Source organism: Phalacrocorax carbo, chromosome 2, assembly GCF_963921805.1.
Source record: "Phalacrocorax carbo chromosome 2, bPhaCar2.1, whole genome shotgun sequence".
Taxonomy (NCBI): Eukaryota; Metazoa; Chordata; class Aves; order Suliformes; family Phalacrocoracidae; genus Phalacrocorax; species Phalacrocorax carbo.
Genome location: NC_087514.1, coordinates 153,126,569 through 153,142,862, shown reverse-complemented (window position 1 = coordinate 153,142,862; position 16,294 = coordinate 153,126,569). Strand labels below are relative to the sequence as shown.

General features: G+C 39.5%; 1 protein-coding gene across 13 annotated transcripts in view; it reads right to left on the bottom strand.

The window, feature by feature from the left end:
- Positions 1-14,032: 14,032 nt before the first annotated feature.
- Positions 14,033-16,294, bottom strand: part of CREM (cAMP responsive element modulator) — a 43,619-nt gene continuing 41,357 nt past the window's right edge. For 9 of the 13 annotated variants that reach the window (XM_064444967.1, XM_064444972.1, XM_064444970.1 and 6 more), the window contains one exon: positions 14,645-15,151. In XM_064444967.1, coding sequence (XP_064301037.1) covers positions 15,007-15,151 — 145 coding nt within the window. In that variant the 3' untranslated portion in view covers positions 14,645-15,006. Of the gene's footprint in view, positions 15,152-16,294 lie in introns of all 13 variants that reach the window. The other 4 variants (XM_064444971.1, XM_064444965.1, XM_064444969.1 and 1 more) reach the window with 1 other exon arrangement.

Sequence of the window (16,294 nt, the reverse complement as noted above, 5' to 3'; positions counted from 1 at the left end):
TTTTCAGATCTGCACTGATTATTAATTTATGTTGTTCATCTGAATAAGATAACTTTTGAAGTTGACGTGTAGAATCTAAATAAACTAAATAACTATCTAGGTTAGACTAGAGGCATGGGCTGGGGAACTTTAATGCAATATACAATTTGTACCGTGTACAATGTTCAATTTTAAACCTTCCTCCCTAACACACGCATACACAGAAAAAAAAAAAGTATTGTGTTTTTATTGTGAGACTATTTCACAGGTAACAGTGAATTACCATTTGCATACCATTGATGACAACTTATTGACAAAAATCCAACACATTCAGAATCTTCCCCTGGGACCATGTATTTTCAATTGCAAATGAACATTTGACTCATTCCCAACAGTCACAGAGTTGCGCATTCATTTAAGCTGTTTGTATTCTTATGCAATTGTCCACCTCCGTAATTATTCATGAAATATTTCTAGAATACATTCAAAAGGTTAAGAACTACTCAGAAATATCTAAGTTTTTACTAAACCATGGGTTTTGCTAAATAAGACAAAATATGCTAGCTGATAAGGAAGAGTAAAAAAAGAGAAATAAAATAATCATTAACAATATCTAGTATATAATATTCACAGAAATCTTTGTACTTTAGATTTTTGAAGTATTTACATCTACACTAAGGTAGAAAAATGAATGAGAACATGATGAGATATTTGACTGACATAATGCAACAAGGTCAGATCTGAAGAAAGGCATCACTATCTAAAAAGGGATATGAATAAACTTGGGTATCTCAATTCTTAAGATTAAGAGCTCCTGACATGGCTAGTTTTGCTCCTGTTAACAGCTGCAGGTTTTTCAGTCCTCATAGGGCTGCTTACACTCAACCTAACCAGAATCCAGAACACAGGCCTGATACCGTTACGGATTTCAATTAGCTTCAAAGTTTCAAAACCTACCTCATGCTTTCAGATCAAACTTGACATACGAAGCCAACAAAGCTATTACTATACTTTAAAAAGACATAATCCATGCCTGGGATGTTTATGGAGCACCTTCTGTGGCACAGAATCACGATTACTCTCCCAGATGTGCAGGACCCCCATTCAATTCCTCCTCTGCCCAAGAACAGTCAACCTTACCTCTCCTGGGAAGAGTCTAACTACTACACAAGTCAGAGGCTGCTGCCTGTACACTCTTGTTCTGACAATCCAATCTCCACTTCCTTACCGTAGCTGGTCCTCTCAGAAATTTTTCTTCGAGATAAAAGTTGATCTGTCTTGAGAAAGGTAAGGGATTTATAATCTTGGTGTTGGGTGTATCTTGACTGATTTTAGCTATTGAGAAGTCAGACCCCTCTTCATAGCTCTTCTCTGAACTGCTTACACGTTCAGTGGAAAGAAGGGACTGCGTGAAGGGCAAATAATTCCATCCTCAGAGTTATGGACTGCACTGTGGAAACACTGCCTGCGATCCCACTGAAATAGAGAATTAGACTACTGAGGAATACCTAGATTTTAGATGACCATTGTTAGAGAAGACAACTATTACTTCAAGCAATTAAACTTGCCCAGGGATCTGGAGAAAGAAGTCTTGGACTCCTATAAACACTTCCAAATTTTAATATAATTAGTCATACATTAGGCAGAGAGCCTGTGCACATTGAGAGAGAGATCCAGTTACCACACTCAGGACCAGATAACTTGAGTTTAGACATGCAACAATTTGCTGTACAATCTAATGTCTAGCTAAAGTAACACTATTTCCCACAGCCAGTTCACAAATGCCATCGTATTTCTCTTGGGTACCATCAACATGGGATGCTCTTTAAGGTTTCGCCCCCTTTAGAGCCTCTGCAGTGATGAGGCACAACTAAATCTGCCGTTCAAGTTCTGGATGTGAAGCATGCTGTTCTTCAAGCAGTTCTGCTTCTGTCATCATTGGACATATTCGGCTTCACGAGAGCTGAAGGAGAACCAGGCACGGCACTCCAGTCTCATTTTGCACCGCTCCTGCTGAATACTTGGCTAAGACAGTAGGCATTTTTTTTTTTTCCATCCCATTTGTTCCAGTCAACTGCTTCATTTTGCCTCAGGTACCTACTGGGTCTGGATTGTTTTGTTGTTGGGGAAGGGTTGGTTGGTTGTTTTGGGGTTTTTTATCTTTGCTTAGGTAAGAAGCTTTAAGAAAAAAAAAAAAAAGACAACTTCAGCACAGCTTCAGTTAGCTCGCATGGAAAAGCTGTTGCCAGCCGAGCTAGGCTTTCTGCTGCAATTATCGACTGACATGAGCAAACAAAACTTCCTGATCTGGCTAAATGTCACATACCAGGTATCCCCTGGTCACATATCAGCTATGTTCCCTGCATTTTTTGGTACATTTGATCTTGCATTATATTGGTAATATACAAAGCAGAATAATTTATCGGGAATGTAATCTTTAATCATATTTAAAATTTATTTAGCCGTTGTGTTTATGAAGAGATTTTGAGAGGTTTATTTCCTTATCAAATATGTATTTTAAAACTGAGCTGCTGTTTTTACACCATTTCTCTATATTACTGGAAAGTTAATGATTTTGTTTGATTGGTTTAAGTTTGTTGCTGTTTTGTTAGGGTTTTTTTTTTTTTAAATAGGATTATTTTCATATCAGCAATTCCATTAAGTGTGTTTCACTTTACTGGGCATCTGTCCAAAATCCCAGATAACTCATCTCTAAAAAGTGACCTACATACTTAACCATTGTGCTTATTCATAAGAGACACTAATTGACTCATATTTTCTGTTTGATCTACACACAATTTCTCTTGTACAACTGTATAAATCATCATACATTAGTCAATTTAGTCAATTTTCTGTATATGAAGATTTTTCCAAGAGTAATTCAGACAGATAAAATTGCCTCATATCCTAACCAAAAAAACAAATTTATGTTGACACTGCTAATCATGTTTTCTCTTTCCTAAATATAGCCTTTATGCAGTGTGTAATAAACCCATGTAAGCGCTACGTTTATTTTCTTATAATTTCAGCAGAGGTAAGCACTGGAATCAGATTTTTTACATAATCTGCTGTAAACTGATTCTTTCAGACTCTCATTAGACTGGCTGTACAGCTGAAATCTTATATTTTCAAAACCTTTGCAGGGGGCAGAGGGGTGGGTGAGGAAATGCTTTGGTCAGATTTAAAGTCTATTATGAAACTTTAAAGCACAGCTTTAAATTTTATTACAGGGGTGCCCTTCTTGCCGGGAGAAAGCTTTTCCTACCTTCAATTGAGCATATGCCTTTATTTTACCTTCATATACTTGAAGAAGCTTGTCAGCATCTCTGTAGCCATTCCCTTAGTGTGAAGTGTGTATAAAAAAGCATAACGAGTTCCATTGCCAGGGGTGGAAGCTGACCACCTTTCTAGAGAAAAATTCAAACCTTAACAGTTACCTGGAGGCAGCTAGGTCAAACTTTGCTGCAAGAGCCGTCACTCTGAGAGAAGACTTTAAAAGCAAACTAAAAGGAGTTGACAAGAAAGTGATACTTGCAGAAATGAGAATAACTTGTGCAAGTTCCCTTATATCTGGTTTTGGGCAAATGTCCAGTAGTGAGCAGAGGTTCTATTGTCAGTCATTTATTAAAGAGATCTGGTGTGAGATGGTGCTGACCTGAGACCTGCACATGCTGCAGTGCGTATTTGCACAAGTCGCTTGTCCTCTCCCCTCCTATCTTTCCAAGCCAGAGAGTGAGACCTCTGCTGTTAGTAAAAGAAAAGAGCTCAGCTGCGTTATGAGAGGGAAATCCATTTCTGATCCCCAGGGCACTAATGGCAGATGTGGGAGACCAAGCAGAAGACGTAAGTATTTCCAGGGCTCAGATATCGACCAAAGAAATGTAGTATTTATTTCTTCCTTTCGTTCTAAGGCAGGAGGGTGGGGGGCTGGGAGCGGGTGGTGTTACTGGAAACAGAAGGGCTTTGTCTGTGAAACCAACTGATCGACTCAAACAGCAAGTGCTAATGTTCAGTGTTCTTTGAGGATAACGTTTCTAACCTCAGGAATGCTCCAGTCTGGGGGAGAGATACACAATCAGATCTAACACTGGCCAAACCAGCTATACTGCAACAGCTGGGACAGCAAATCAACTTCATAATCTTTGCAGTCATACACTACAGTGAAAGTGGATACTGACCCTCTTCAGACTGTCTCCGTTGCAACACAAACTTTAAGAACAGCTTTAAACTGTGGCCAAGTTAACATTATGACTGGAAATTGCATGGTGTTAGTAACTTATTTAACTGTTAATTACATAAATATTTAAATCAATCTCTTCACAACAGTTCTGAAACCACGTATCTGGAACTTAAACGGGCCGCCGCCATTAAAGGTAACAAAAAATGTTTTTATAAATGTATCAGTGACAAAAGGAGGGCCAGGGAGAATCTCCCTCCTTTGTTGGATGCGGAAGGTAACCTTGCCACGAAAGATGAGGAGAAGGCTGAGGTACTTAATGCTTTCTTTGCCTCAGTCTTTAATAGTCAGACTGATCACCCTCGGGGTTGTCAGGCCCCTGTGCTGGGAGATGGAGATAGTATGCAGAATGAAGTCCCAGTTGTTGAAGAGGTGGCAAGTACGCAGAATGAAGTCCCAGTTGTTGAAGAGGTGGCAGGCCCCGATCTGCTCCTTCACCTGGTTGTTCACAAGTCCATGGGGCCGGACGGGATCCACCTGAGGGTACTGAGGGAGCTGGCAGAGGAGCTCACCAAGCCACTCTCCATTTATCAGGAGTCCTGGTCAACCGAGGAGTTCCCAGATGACTGGAAACTGGCAAATGTGACACCCCTCTGCAAGAAGGGTTGGAAGGAGGATCCGGGGAACTACAGGCCTGTCAGCCTGACCTCGGTGCCGGGAAAGGTCATGGAGCAGATCATCCTGAATCCCATTACGTGGCACGTGCGGGACAACCAGGGGATCGGGCTCAGCCAGCATGGGTTTATGAAAGGGAGGTCCTGCCTCACTAACCTGGTCTCCTTCTATGGTAAGGTGACCCGCTTAGTGGATGTGGGGAAGGCTGTAGACATTGTCTGCTTGGACTTTAGTAAGGCTTTTGACACTGTCTCCCACAGCATTCTCCTGGAGAAGCTGGCTGCTCACGGCTTGGACAAGTGCACTCTGTGCTGGCTTAAAAACTGGCTGGGCGGCCGAGCCCAGAGAGTAGTGGTGGTGAATGGAGTCAAATCTGGTTGGCGGCCAGTCAGGAGTGGTGTTCGCCAGGGCTCAGCGTTGGGGCCGGTCCTGTTCAATATCTTCATTGATGATCTGGATGAGGGGATTGAGTGCACCCTCAGTAAGTTTGCAGATGACACCAAGCTGGGTGGAAGTGTCGATCTGCTGGAGGGCAGGAAGGCCCTACAGAGGGACCTGGACAGGCTGGATTGTTGGGCCGGAGCCAGTGGTATGAGATTCAACAAGGCTAAGTGCCAGATCCTGCACTGGGGTCACAACAACCCCATGCAATGCTACAGGCCTGGGGAGGAGTGGCTGGAGAGCTGCGTGGAGGAAAAGGACCTGGGGGTGTTGGTTGACAGCCGGCTGAACATGAGCCAGCGTGTGCCCAGGCGGCCAAGAAGGCCAACAGCATCCTGGCTTGTATCAGGAATAGCGTGGCCAGCAGGAGCAGGGAGGTGATCGTGCCCCTGTACTCAGCACTGGTGAGGCTGCACCTTGAATATTGTGTTAAGTATTGGGTCCCTCACTACAAGGACATCGAGGTGCTGGAGCATATCCAGAGAAGGGCAGCGAAGTTAGTGAAGGATCTAGAGAACAAGTCTTATGAGGCAAGGTTGAGGGAGCTGGGGTTGTTCAGTCTGGAGAAGAGGAGGCTGAGGGGAGACCTTATCGCTCTCTACAACTACCTGAAAGGAGGTTGTAGTGAGGCGGGGGTCTGTCTCTTCTCCCTAGTAACAAGCGATAGGATGAGAGGAAATGGCCTCAAGCTGCACCAGGGGAAGTTTAGGTTGGATATTAGGAAAAACTTCTTCACCGAAAGGGTTGTCAGGCATTGGAACAGGCTGCCCAGGGAGGTGGTGGAGTCTCCATCCCTGGAGGTACTTAGAAGAAGGGTAGATGTGGTGCTTGAGGATATGGTTTAGTGGTGGACTTGGCAGCGATAGCTTAGCGGTTGGACCTTAAGGGTCTTTTCCAACCTTAACAATTCCATGATCATCTTTTTTCATAGAACAGGCCCATTTACTTACTGTATGGATAATAATTTCTTGTTCTAGATCTTGAGATCACATTTCATGTATTTGGAAAATTCTCTTGAATGAGGAAAAAAAATTCTTTTTAGGAGCTCGGTTTGGGCTTCATAGGAGCCACGGAAAAAACACTACACAACCCAGTTCTCTATAGCCTATCATACAGACAGCCACTTGCACATGTGACTATGGGATGGAATACTGTACGGTCATGGTTGCAATGCAAAAGTGAGCAATTTATTAGAAAACTGGAGTCTATCTAGCCTGAAGAATGCATTTTCTTCATCACTGTGCCTTTATCTTTTCCTGTTTTCTTATTCCCACTCCCTCTCCTTTCTATTTCCAAAATGATCTCTCCCTATGCCTGGATTAAAATTGCATTATTTCCTTTTCTCTTCACACCATTATGTTCAAAATATACAAAAATAAAATATAATTAAAAACTTAGGTGACCTAGAACTTGTAACTACTGCGCTTCAACAGCAGTATTTGTAATATATTTTTAAAGTATTTAGATAACATTCTATGATTATTAGAATATATATAAAACAAGATTAAATAATTGACATTTGGACTTTCATTAAATGGGACTATCAGTCAGGAAGACTCTATAAATTGAAAATTTGTCAATATTTTCAATATTTTTTCCTGTTAGAAAGCTATCAAATTATAAATCACAATATTTATATTATGATTACTAATGATAAGGTTTTTACTAACTACATATTAACACAGGAACAGCAGGAAAAATGAACTTGTGTTCTCAATAGCCACAGAACACCCCACAGCTCATCTCCTCTCTCCCAGGATACAAGAAATTCTCTACTTCTGTAGCATCCTTTGGCTGCTTCATCAGTTTGGAAATAAAGTGTAGACATTTATACTCCACAAGGTGTCACTCTAAAACAGCTGGAAAAAACCACTCATGTCTGTTTTGAACTTAACCTAAAAGGTCAGAAATTACTAGCATTTCATCTTTAGCAGATTGAACTACCATATTCTTTACTCAAAGCTACTACAATGTAACAGTAAAGGCAGTGGGTGCTTTTTCTTGTAGACAGTGTATTTCAAAACCAGTCTATTTTTAACTCATCAGCTAAAGTCTGCAAAATTGTCAGTAACTGTTTAAATCTGGGACAGCATCCAGCAAGTGTTTTATCAGGGTACATTCCATTGCCCTTTAGTCAACTACTGTTGGCTTAGTGAAGAGGCAGAGAACAACATCAGACCCACCAGCTTAGGTCTGCAAGGCATTTAAGCTTTTTAATAAAATACACTTTGTCTATATACACATTTTCCTTGGAAATAAATGTGGTGTATTCCATAGACATTTGAACACACACTCCCCCCCCGCCCAAAATACAAACAGTTGTCAGCAATAAAACTAATGAAACCTCATTTTCTATAGTTCATCTGCAATCAGTGAATTAATTCTCTGGATTCCAACAGGTGAAAATTCCAAGTAAGTTTTCTTATATCTAACAAAGCTTACGTTGTAGTTTTTCCTTTAGTAACTCCATGCCTTCTTCAGTAACCACCTATTTTCATGAACTTTTGAGAGATCTTTCATACAGTTATCAATTTAATAGAAATTGACCATCAGGTTCAAAACATACTAGAGGAAATCAGACACAGCCTGTCATTTCACAGGAAACAAGATTAGTATTTCAAAAAAATGAAAATCATCTGTGAGAAAAGACACAGAATGTATAGAACAGATCTGATGGCATGAGGGAGACAGCTATAGATGACAATTTACACAAGATACAACAACAGAAACTGGAAGCAGTTTTGAAATGTTAATGCTTTTCATCCTGTGCTCAATACAGCAGAGCTCTGATCCCTGCTTGGACCAACAGGATTCTTACACAAAACATAGAGAGGGGGGGCGGAAAAAAGACAATACCTGCTTGTTTGTGTTACTCTGTAACCCTACAGTTTTCAAACACTTTGTTCACTCTGTTCTGATTTTTTTTCCCCCGTTTCTCTCTGGCTGTATTTCATTTTAGGCCCACTTCTAGTAGACACGCTTCAGGAAAGCTAGTTAAGCCAGGCCTCAAATGACAGAACCAGAAGAACATCTACTCTGAAGATCTCAACAGATTTTGGTTGCCCACTTCTGTCAAGATGGCTGCAGTTCCAGGCCCATGTCTGGACCTTTGTAGTAACTGACAGCTTCATTGGTAAAGAGGCAGAGGTGTAAGGATTTAAGCATTTTCTTGTTTGTATGGCAGCTGACAATGTTCTGAAAGCTTTTAGTTCATACAATCAGGGTCTTTGGTAATCTAGTTCTTTGAAACTGATTTCATGAAGCAAAACACCTCAGTATGCGTTAAACTAAGAACGTGTTTGCAGTTCTCTCACTTCTCTAAGTATTAATGAAAGTAAGAAGTCTGATAAATACCTTGCTGAAATTAAAATAAAAAAGTCTTTAAGAGAACGACTTTAGAAGATGCAGACGCTGTGGACCAGACCAGTCTTGTTAAACAACTTTACTCCAGCTTTTACCTGGTATGAGCACAACCACATCTGAAAAAAAAAAATAATATGAAAATGAGGCCATTAAAAGCCTCATTCAAGGCCATTTAGATATTATATTTTTTAAGCCACAAAACAATGACTTGGCTAGGTAACCAGATTTCTGAATTGTGACATTTTTAGTTATAATTCCATTCACAAGATGTATTAATCACACCCGATTCCACTGATATAGCTGTTAAAGGAAAGGAAAAACCTCAGCAGTTACCATAACAAAGACACTTCCTTTACTGTTTTTTCCATTCAAGTCATATATAATACAATCAAGTTATTTTTTTCCCTAGTCTACACACCATTCAACTCTCACATCACCCTCTCTCTTTAAGACTTTGTGCATATGCACAGCTTCTACTTCATAACTATGTCTAACAAGCAAGTTGCAAGAAGGAAGCTTATCTCAGAAGTCGGGAAAAAAACAGAAACCTGAGAAAATGACCTAGAAAAAAGATTGACTAGAGACAAAAGAAGAATAAACTCATTTTTGCTACCTGCCATTGCCAGTCTGCATGAGATACTATCAAATTGCCCTAGAAATTAACTCATTTTCTTCAGTTTTTAAATTAAGCAAATACAAGAACACAGCTTTTGCTGTAACAATGAAATCATTGTTGTCCCTCATCCAGAAGAGCCTCATAGTGCTGTAACAAATAAAGCCAACCAACAAAACAAACAAAAAACACCCAGTAAATAAACACTACCACCAAATTAAACCCACTCCCCATAAGACAATATTTTATATGGGAATGCTGGCAAGCAAAATGCAGCTACTTCTACCAGTTGCTTTACAGCTCAGCATTCAATACATTCTTGTCATGTACACACCCACGCACAAAACACCAAGTGGATAAACCAGAAAAAAACTGTGGGCAAAATGAGTCAAGCTGAACCACAAGCTGAGCAGACCTCTGTTTTCTTTAAAGTGATACTTCATTCAGTACAAGATCACACTGGATTTAGCTATTACACTGATGTCTATAGGATAACAGCAGAATCAGCAATTACACTTGATAAGAATGGAAGGAAAACCCTGGAGAATCAAGAGGAAGACAATAGAGCTTGCACTCCTTCGGGCTGTATCAGTGCAGGCAGAAAAAAAATCTAGTTATTCTTGCGAACAGAAAAATCCATAGGGACTAACAATCAACCCACCCCCCAAATAAAAAAAACCCAAACCAAAGAAACCAAACCCACACCTACTCACACACAATATACTTATTTTAATTCCTTTTTTCCCAGGTCACAACAGCTGAGGCTGTTTTAGACAGTCAAGAGAGAGCTCTTCCTGGACAGCCACAAGATTTCTCTATATAAAACTCTGCTCCCCACTCCATTTAGATGGGGGAGAAAACAGCTCTGACTCAAAGCTGTACCTTAAGAGGAAGCTGACAACTACATTCCTCATCGCCCACAACTCTAGGAGGTTGAAGACATTTTTCAAGAGACCATTTCGCTTAGCTACATGAAATTCTATTTGAAAAAAAACCAAAAACCAACCATCCATGCACACTTGTGTATACCTTCCCATAAAGTAAAGGCAGATCCTCTAGCTATCTATCTCAAAGAAATCTGCAAACAGTTGTGTGGTTTCAGCAAGGGACAAGAATTTCATGCCACAGGGATGCAGTTTTCTTACAGATAGGAAATCACAATTATTTCAGCCTTTTTTTTTCCCTGGTACTGAAAAAAAAAAATTCCTGGCTCTGATAAATCAAAGCTTGGGCACTGCTCAAATTCTCTTGTAATAAACACAGATTCATTTAATGTTTCTGTACTAAGAATAATACTGTGTTCAAAAGGCCTTTCACCTGCACCACATCAAGTGCTCTGCTTCACAAATCTGAATTGGAATCAGATTCCTGTGGAAATTATATTGGTATCCAAAGCTCTGAGCTATGTTTCTATTAGAAAAGTAGGTGCTTCCCAGCCTTGTCAAATGAGACAGTGACACAGCCTTTGAGTAAGATAATTAAGACCGAACACCTCTTCAGTTGCTATTTGTACATTCTTAGCAACCTCGAGAGTAGAAACAGCATCAAATTGTGAGAAAAGGCACTAAAACTAACAACACACACATGCTACAAAACAGAATGTGGTTTTTTGATCTTGTGGTCAACAGGTTCTCTGGAAAGAGTACTGAACCCAAAGCCTGGTTCAACTGAGAACTAAAGTACTAAAATGGGGACAGAGGGCAAATCCCAGTACTCACATGAACCACAACAGCCACTGATACCATCTTTCCTTAGGTGGGTGATTGACAGCCACGTCACAGTCCTTTCACAAAAATCAACAGTTAGTTTGCATGCTTGCACTGTACAATTTTAGATTACAATATTTATGGGGAAAGGGATGGATCTGTCATTTACACAAAGAATGAGACATGAAGAAACTCAAAGAGGCAGTTTTTCCAGCCATTGTCACTGAAAGAAATGCGCTGATCCACTTGGAAATTCTCTGCAGATTGTTTAGCCTTTGGATGAACAGAAAGTGGTCACAAGGCGAGGAAACAGACAAAATGCAGAAAGCAGTTTCTGCTCTCCCATCAAAATGCATCCTCAGGAAAACAACAAGTAACTGATTTCAGTAAAAACCCCAAGATTATAAATGGACCTTTTCTTGGCCTGGTATCCAGAATGTGGGTGCCATAACACAAGCACAGGCAGTTTCACCGAGACAGTTAAGCAGCAGAGCTCCTAAAATGTGTTAGTGTCACCTCCCAAGAACTTTGGCACTTACAAATTCAGACCCCGGTCAAAAGAAGCGACAACAACTAGTTCCAGCCATTTTCACTTTTTCTGCCCTTGAAGCAAACCACTAGCAAGCGCAGGACTTACATGCACAAATACAAGCTTGACAAACAGCAAGTCAAAAGAAAAATTCCCTTCTCATTCATACCACATGTGCATCAACTCCGGATTCCAGTGTTGGAATACATTCAGAAACATGACATGGACGTAGAATAAAATGAGTCCCACAACTGGTCTAAAACTTGAGAGGGCTATATTGACACTTTAAAGAGGAAAAAATAAACTGAAGGAAGACTAAGATTTATTTTCCTTTATAATCTAAACTAATTTGTATATCCTAGCACACATTCTATCTATTGCTTTAATCCTCTGATATACTTCTTGAGCAGAGACCCAGGCTCCACCAGTCCCATCTCACGTAAGTATTTTGGTATTATTTCTCTGACAAAGCCCAGTGGTACGCTGACTCTTCCTTCAAATCCTCATTTAATCTCAGGGAAGTACCCCACAAAGTTTTCAATGTACATCTCTCAAATCAGTTCAGAACTGGATTTATTGTTTTAAGTAGTAATTCTTGCAGTAGCAATTTGACAACAGATTCTTGGCATTTCTGCAGACCTGCCTTTGCTTAGTTTCAAATAAGTTATTTCCTTACCACAAGATGCACCTTAGTTCTAAATGACAGACTGTACATCTTAAATGTTCTTATTCACCAAACTCACTCATTCTCATTTTAAGATATGGAAATGCGTGTTGCTAATTCTGTCAAAATTAATGCTATACCAAGCTGAACTACTGAGAATGATAGAATAGTACGTCAACCTTTTCTTTTTTTCCTAGTCTTAGTCTAAATGAGCCACAGATTGTGCAGCTGACTTTTCTGAAGCAGGATAGTTTTCTCTGGTGCAGATAAACAGATTAAACGGAGTTTTCCAGAATAACCAAACACACACCAAGAACATTTGGGTTTAGCTCTCATTATTAACAAAGCACCCCCACCCACACAAGTAATTATTTAAATAAAAAATACACATTGATCGTATGTTTTTAAAGTATTAGCAAAGAAATGAGCGTAGGCTACATAGATGTGGAAGAGATGAGGACTCCTTCTATGAAATTTCTAACTACAGTTAGTACCAGATACTACTGGGAAGATAAAGATAAGAGAAGTTTTTACTGAAGAGACATCCACCATGCACCCAAGTTTCTTTCCACTTAAGGTCCCAAATCCCTTGAGAGTCAGGAGCAACACCTACCTGTAACAGAAAACAGATTCTAGTGACAGAGCCACAACGAATAATTTGCTGGACACTTTGTTGCAGTCTAGAGGCTGCAACACAGACCTGCAGACTGTATTCATCCTGTCCAACTTCAGCAGAGAACCTTTGACTTCTGCTGACTTTAGTGCTTAAGATGTACTTTCACAGTGAAACAGAGATTTCAAAGTTTAGTTTACTTTTGTTCCAGACCTGCAGCAGAGCCTGTGGGCCCAAAAGGCAGCGCACTTCCTTTCTAAAACCAACTAATGTCTGATGTGGCTGTGGGAATAAGACATAATACCTCTTCTTACAAATGGTCTCACTTTGGTACCTAGCGGAATTTTCAGGTGATTCAAGAAAGTTATCCAGTGTATTTCAAGTAATTTGGGAAAGCTGAAAGAAAATCAGACTAAGAAAAAAAAAATACACATGCACACACATGGCCCCAACAGAGTGAAGACTCTGTTAAATGTGTATTTAGTTTCAATTAAGTGACCAAGTCTCAGTGAGTTGAGTAACTGTATGATTCCATCCCTCCCCCCTCCACACACACACACACACTCCTCCCCAGTAAAGCCTATTAAGTAGGAACTAAGCCTTTCTTCCTGTCACATCAGTAAAGCAACAGTGCTGCTAGTTCCAGCAAAGCTCCTGAATACTCTGCTCATAGACTGTACTGGCCAACAAACAATTAATCATTCCTGAATTAAAGAAATTCCCAGAAGCAGTTTTGCATAAGCACTGTTTTCTTCCAAAGCACAACGGAAAGTTGGCACATACTGCATTTACCAGAACTGGAATCTGGTTTAAGCATAGGTTTATTTTAAAAATCTTCAGCTCACACCTATAGGCTATTTCAGAACCCTGTGAATCAGCAGATAGTTAAAGAAGGAAGCTTTCCAATAGTCAGTAAGTTACCTTTACTTCCTTCTCAGTACTTTGCAGAAAGTGTGAAAAGAACTACACCATCATCCTTTGCTATAGGCACCCGTCTGCAATCCTGTCCAGAATCTAGAACATGAAGTATTCAGAGTACAAAGCTGAATTTTGATATATAGACCTCTAATAAATCAAATATTTTATGGACTATGGAAAATTTATGTAAATAGCAGCCATATAACGGACAGCTTCTTTCACGTATTTACAATACACTTAGCATCCTGTCATGAGTTTAGGTATGCTTTTTTCCTTTGTCCTCTTCCAGATACTCACGGGTTTTAAAGCATCTCAAATAACCAGATGTTTAAAGGAAATCAGACACTACACAAGTTAAACAACATGGTTCTATTAAAAACTATCTTTAACCATGGCACTCAGTGACAGCAATACAATACTTTTTTCCACAAAGCAACTAATATAAAAATATGCCATAAAATCATCTGTAGACTAGTATGCTAGTACATATATGTAATCATAACATTCTTTTATAAACTCTTTCCTGAGATACCTTGGGTTGTTTGATTTCTTGTATTACTGGATGCGTTATCTTTATGATTCATCTAAAACAACTGTAAAATATTTTATATGTGCAGGACACTCAGTAACATGTAAAAAGTAGTATGTAAATATATGGCAAATAAACAGCTCTTAGAAATTATGCACTTTTTTACTTTGTTACTTTTTTAAACACTTGGCTCCTTGGGAGATGGAAAAGAGGAGCATGAAAAACCTGGAATTAGAGCTATAAATTGAGAAAAAGCAGGAAAGCACTTCAGGAATGTTAGGAGTTGGAATATAATATAAATGACACAAAGAGAAAGCCGTAATTCATGTTGGCTATGTATTGCCTTATAAAGCAACTGGACATATTTTAGTCAGTTCACAGTATAATAAATATTTTTACTAATCTGTTTTGGAAGAGCAAATGTCTTTTAGGGTTTCAAGCTCCTCTATAAGTTTCTTGTTCTGAACTTCTAGCACTGCAACACGACTCTCCAGACATTTTATGTATTCTTTCTTCCGACGTCGACATTCTTTAGCAGCTTCCCTGCAAAAAGCAGAAGTAAAAAGTGCGAACAAAAAAGCCATTTGCATGCCATTAGAAAGCTCAGCAGAGTATGGAGACTATGACAGAATTCCAAATTTTGGAATATCTCCCAAATCAGTCTCAAAACACTAAGCAAAACTGGGTTCCACAAGGGCCTCAAGTGTCTCTTTCTCAAGTTCATATGGCAATCTGTAGAATTGCTTCCTCTCATGCCTTGATTAAAGTTCATAATAAACGAGGTCCAAATGAAAGACAGTTATTCTGCTTTATGACAATAAAGATCTTTGAGGGCCTTGAGTTCCTCAATGAGAGTCTTGTTTTGGTTTTCAAGCACAGCCACACGATTTTCAAGACATTTGACATATTCTTTCTTCTTTCTGCGACATTCTCTGGCAGCTTCCCTGGAACCAATACAAGGCAAATGACTACAGGAACAGCCACAACATGGCAAAGACTCGATAAATGAAATTACCTGCAATCCCTGTGGTTCCACAATAACAACAACAACCGCCACCACCACCACCCACTGGATTGCACAAACAGAACAGCAGATAACAGCAATAACATGGTTAAAATACAAAACAACTATAACTTGAAGCAAATTCAGCGCCAACAAATACAAAGACGGAATTAATACACAGAGGAACTAAGAAAAACAGTGAGTAAATGATAACGCATTGACTTGAGTTGCACTAAACATTAAGACTGAAAGCAGCATTTCTTCTTCCAGTCACATTCCACTTTGTGTGTTTATCAGGAGTATTATCTTCTGCAATCAAAATCTTAAAACCAAACTCAAAGAATTTACTTTCAGTAAATACAACCATAACACTACTCTCTACAGATAAAAAGCTAGATGCAAAGCTTACAACCTGCTGTAATTTTTTTACCTTAATGTAACAATCTACAGTAAAATTTCAGTCCAAACAAATATAATTTATTAGCATTTTAGAACTGTTCACCCAGGCACGTTTCAGCCACGTGCGTCTGGGGTTTTTTGTTGTTGCTGTTGCTGGCAAATGGCAGTCTGGAGAGATTCTCATAGCTCTGCTCTGAATTCTGTTACATTAAAGCTAAACACTTTGGGTAGTATTTTCAGAAGCATGTGACTGAAGAAGCATTTGACTCCAGAAGAGATTTTAGAAGTACTGGGAGTCCACTCCTTTAATATCTTGGAACATGATAAATTATCAAATTGTGGGAGTGTAACTTTCCAGCAAGTTATATGAGAGATAGCATAGGCACTAGTTTTAAAGCTGAAGAGAGGAGAAACAAAAGGAGGCATAACAATGCAGCAATCCTCATGAGTAATGTAAAATAAAGGACAGGCATGAGAGCAAAGTAATACCATGAATTCAATCATAAGGCAAGAGGCTATTCAATGTATTAGAGATCTGCATAGCAGACTATTTCTTCCATTAATCTAACTGCCATTGATAGCAGCGGCTACGCATTTAAAAAAAGGAGTCCCCTAAGAAGAGCAAAAAGACTGCACAGAGAAGGACTTGCATTTACAGCGAACAGTCAAGTCCATGCCAACTAAT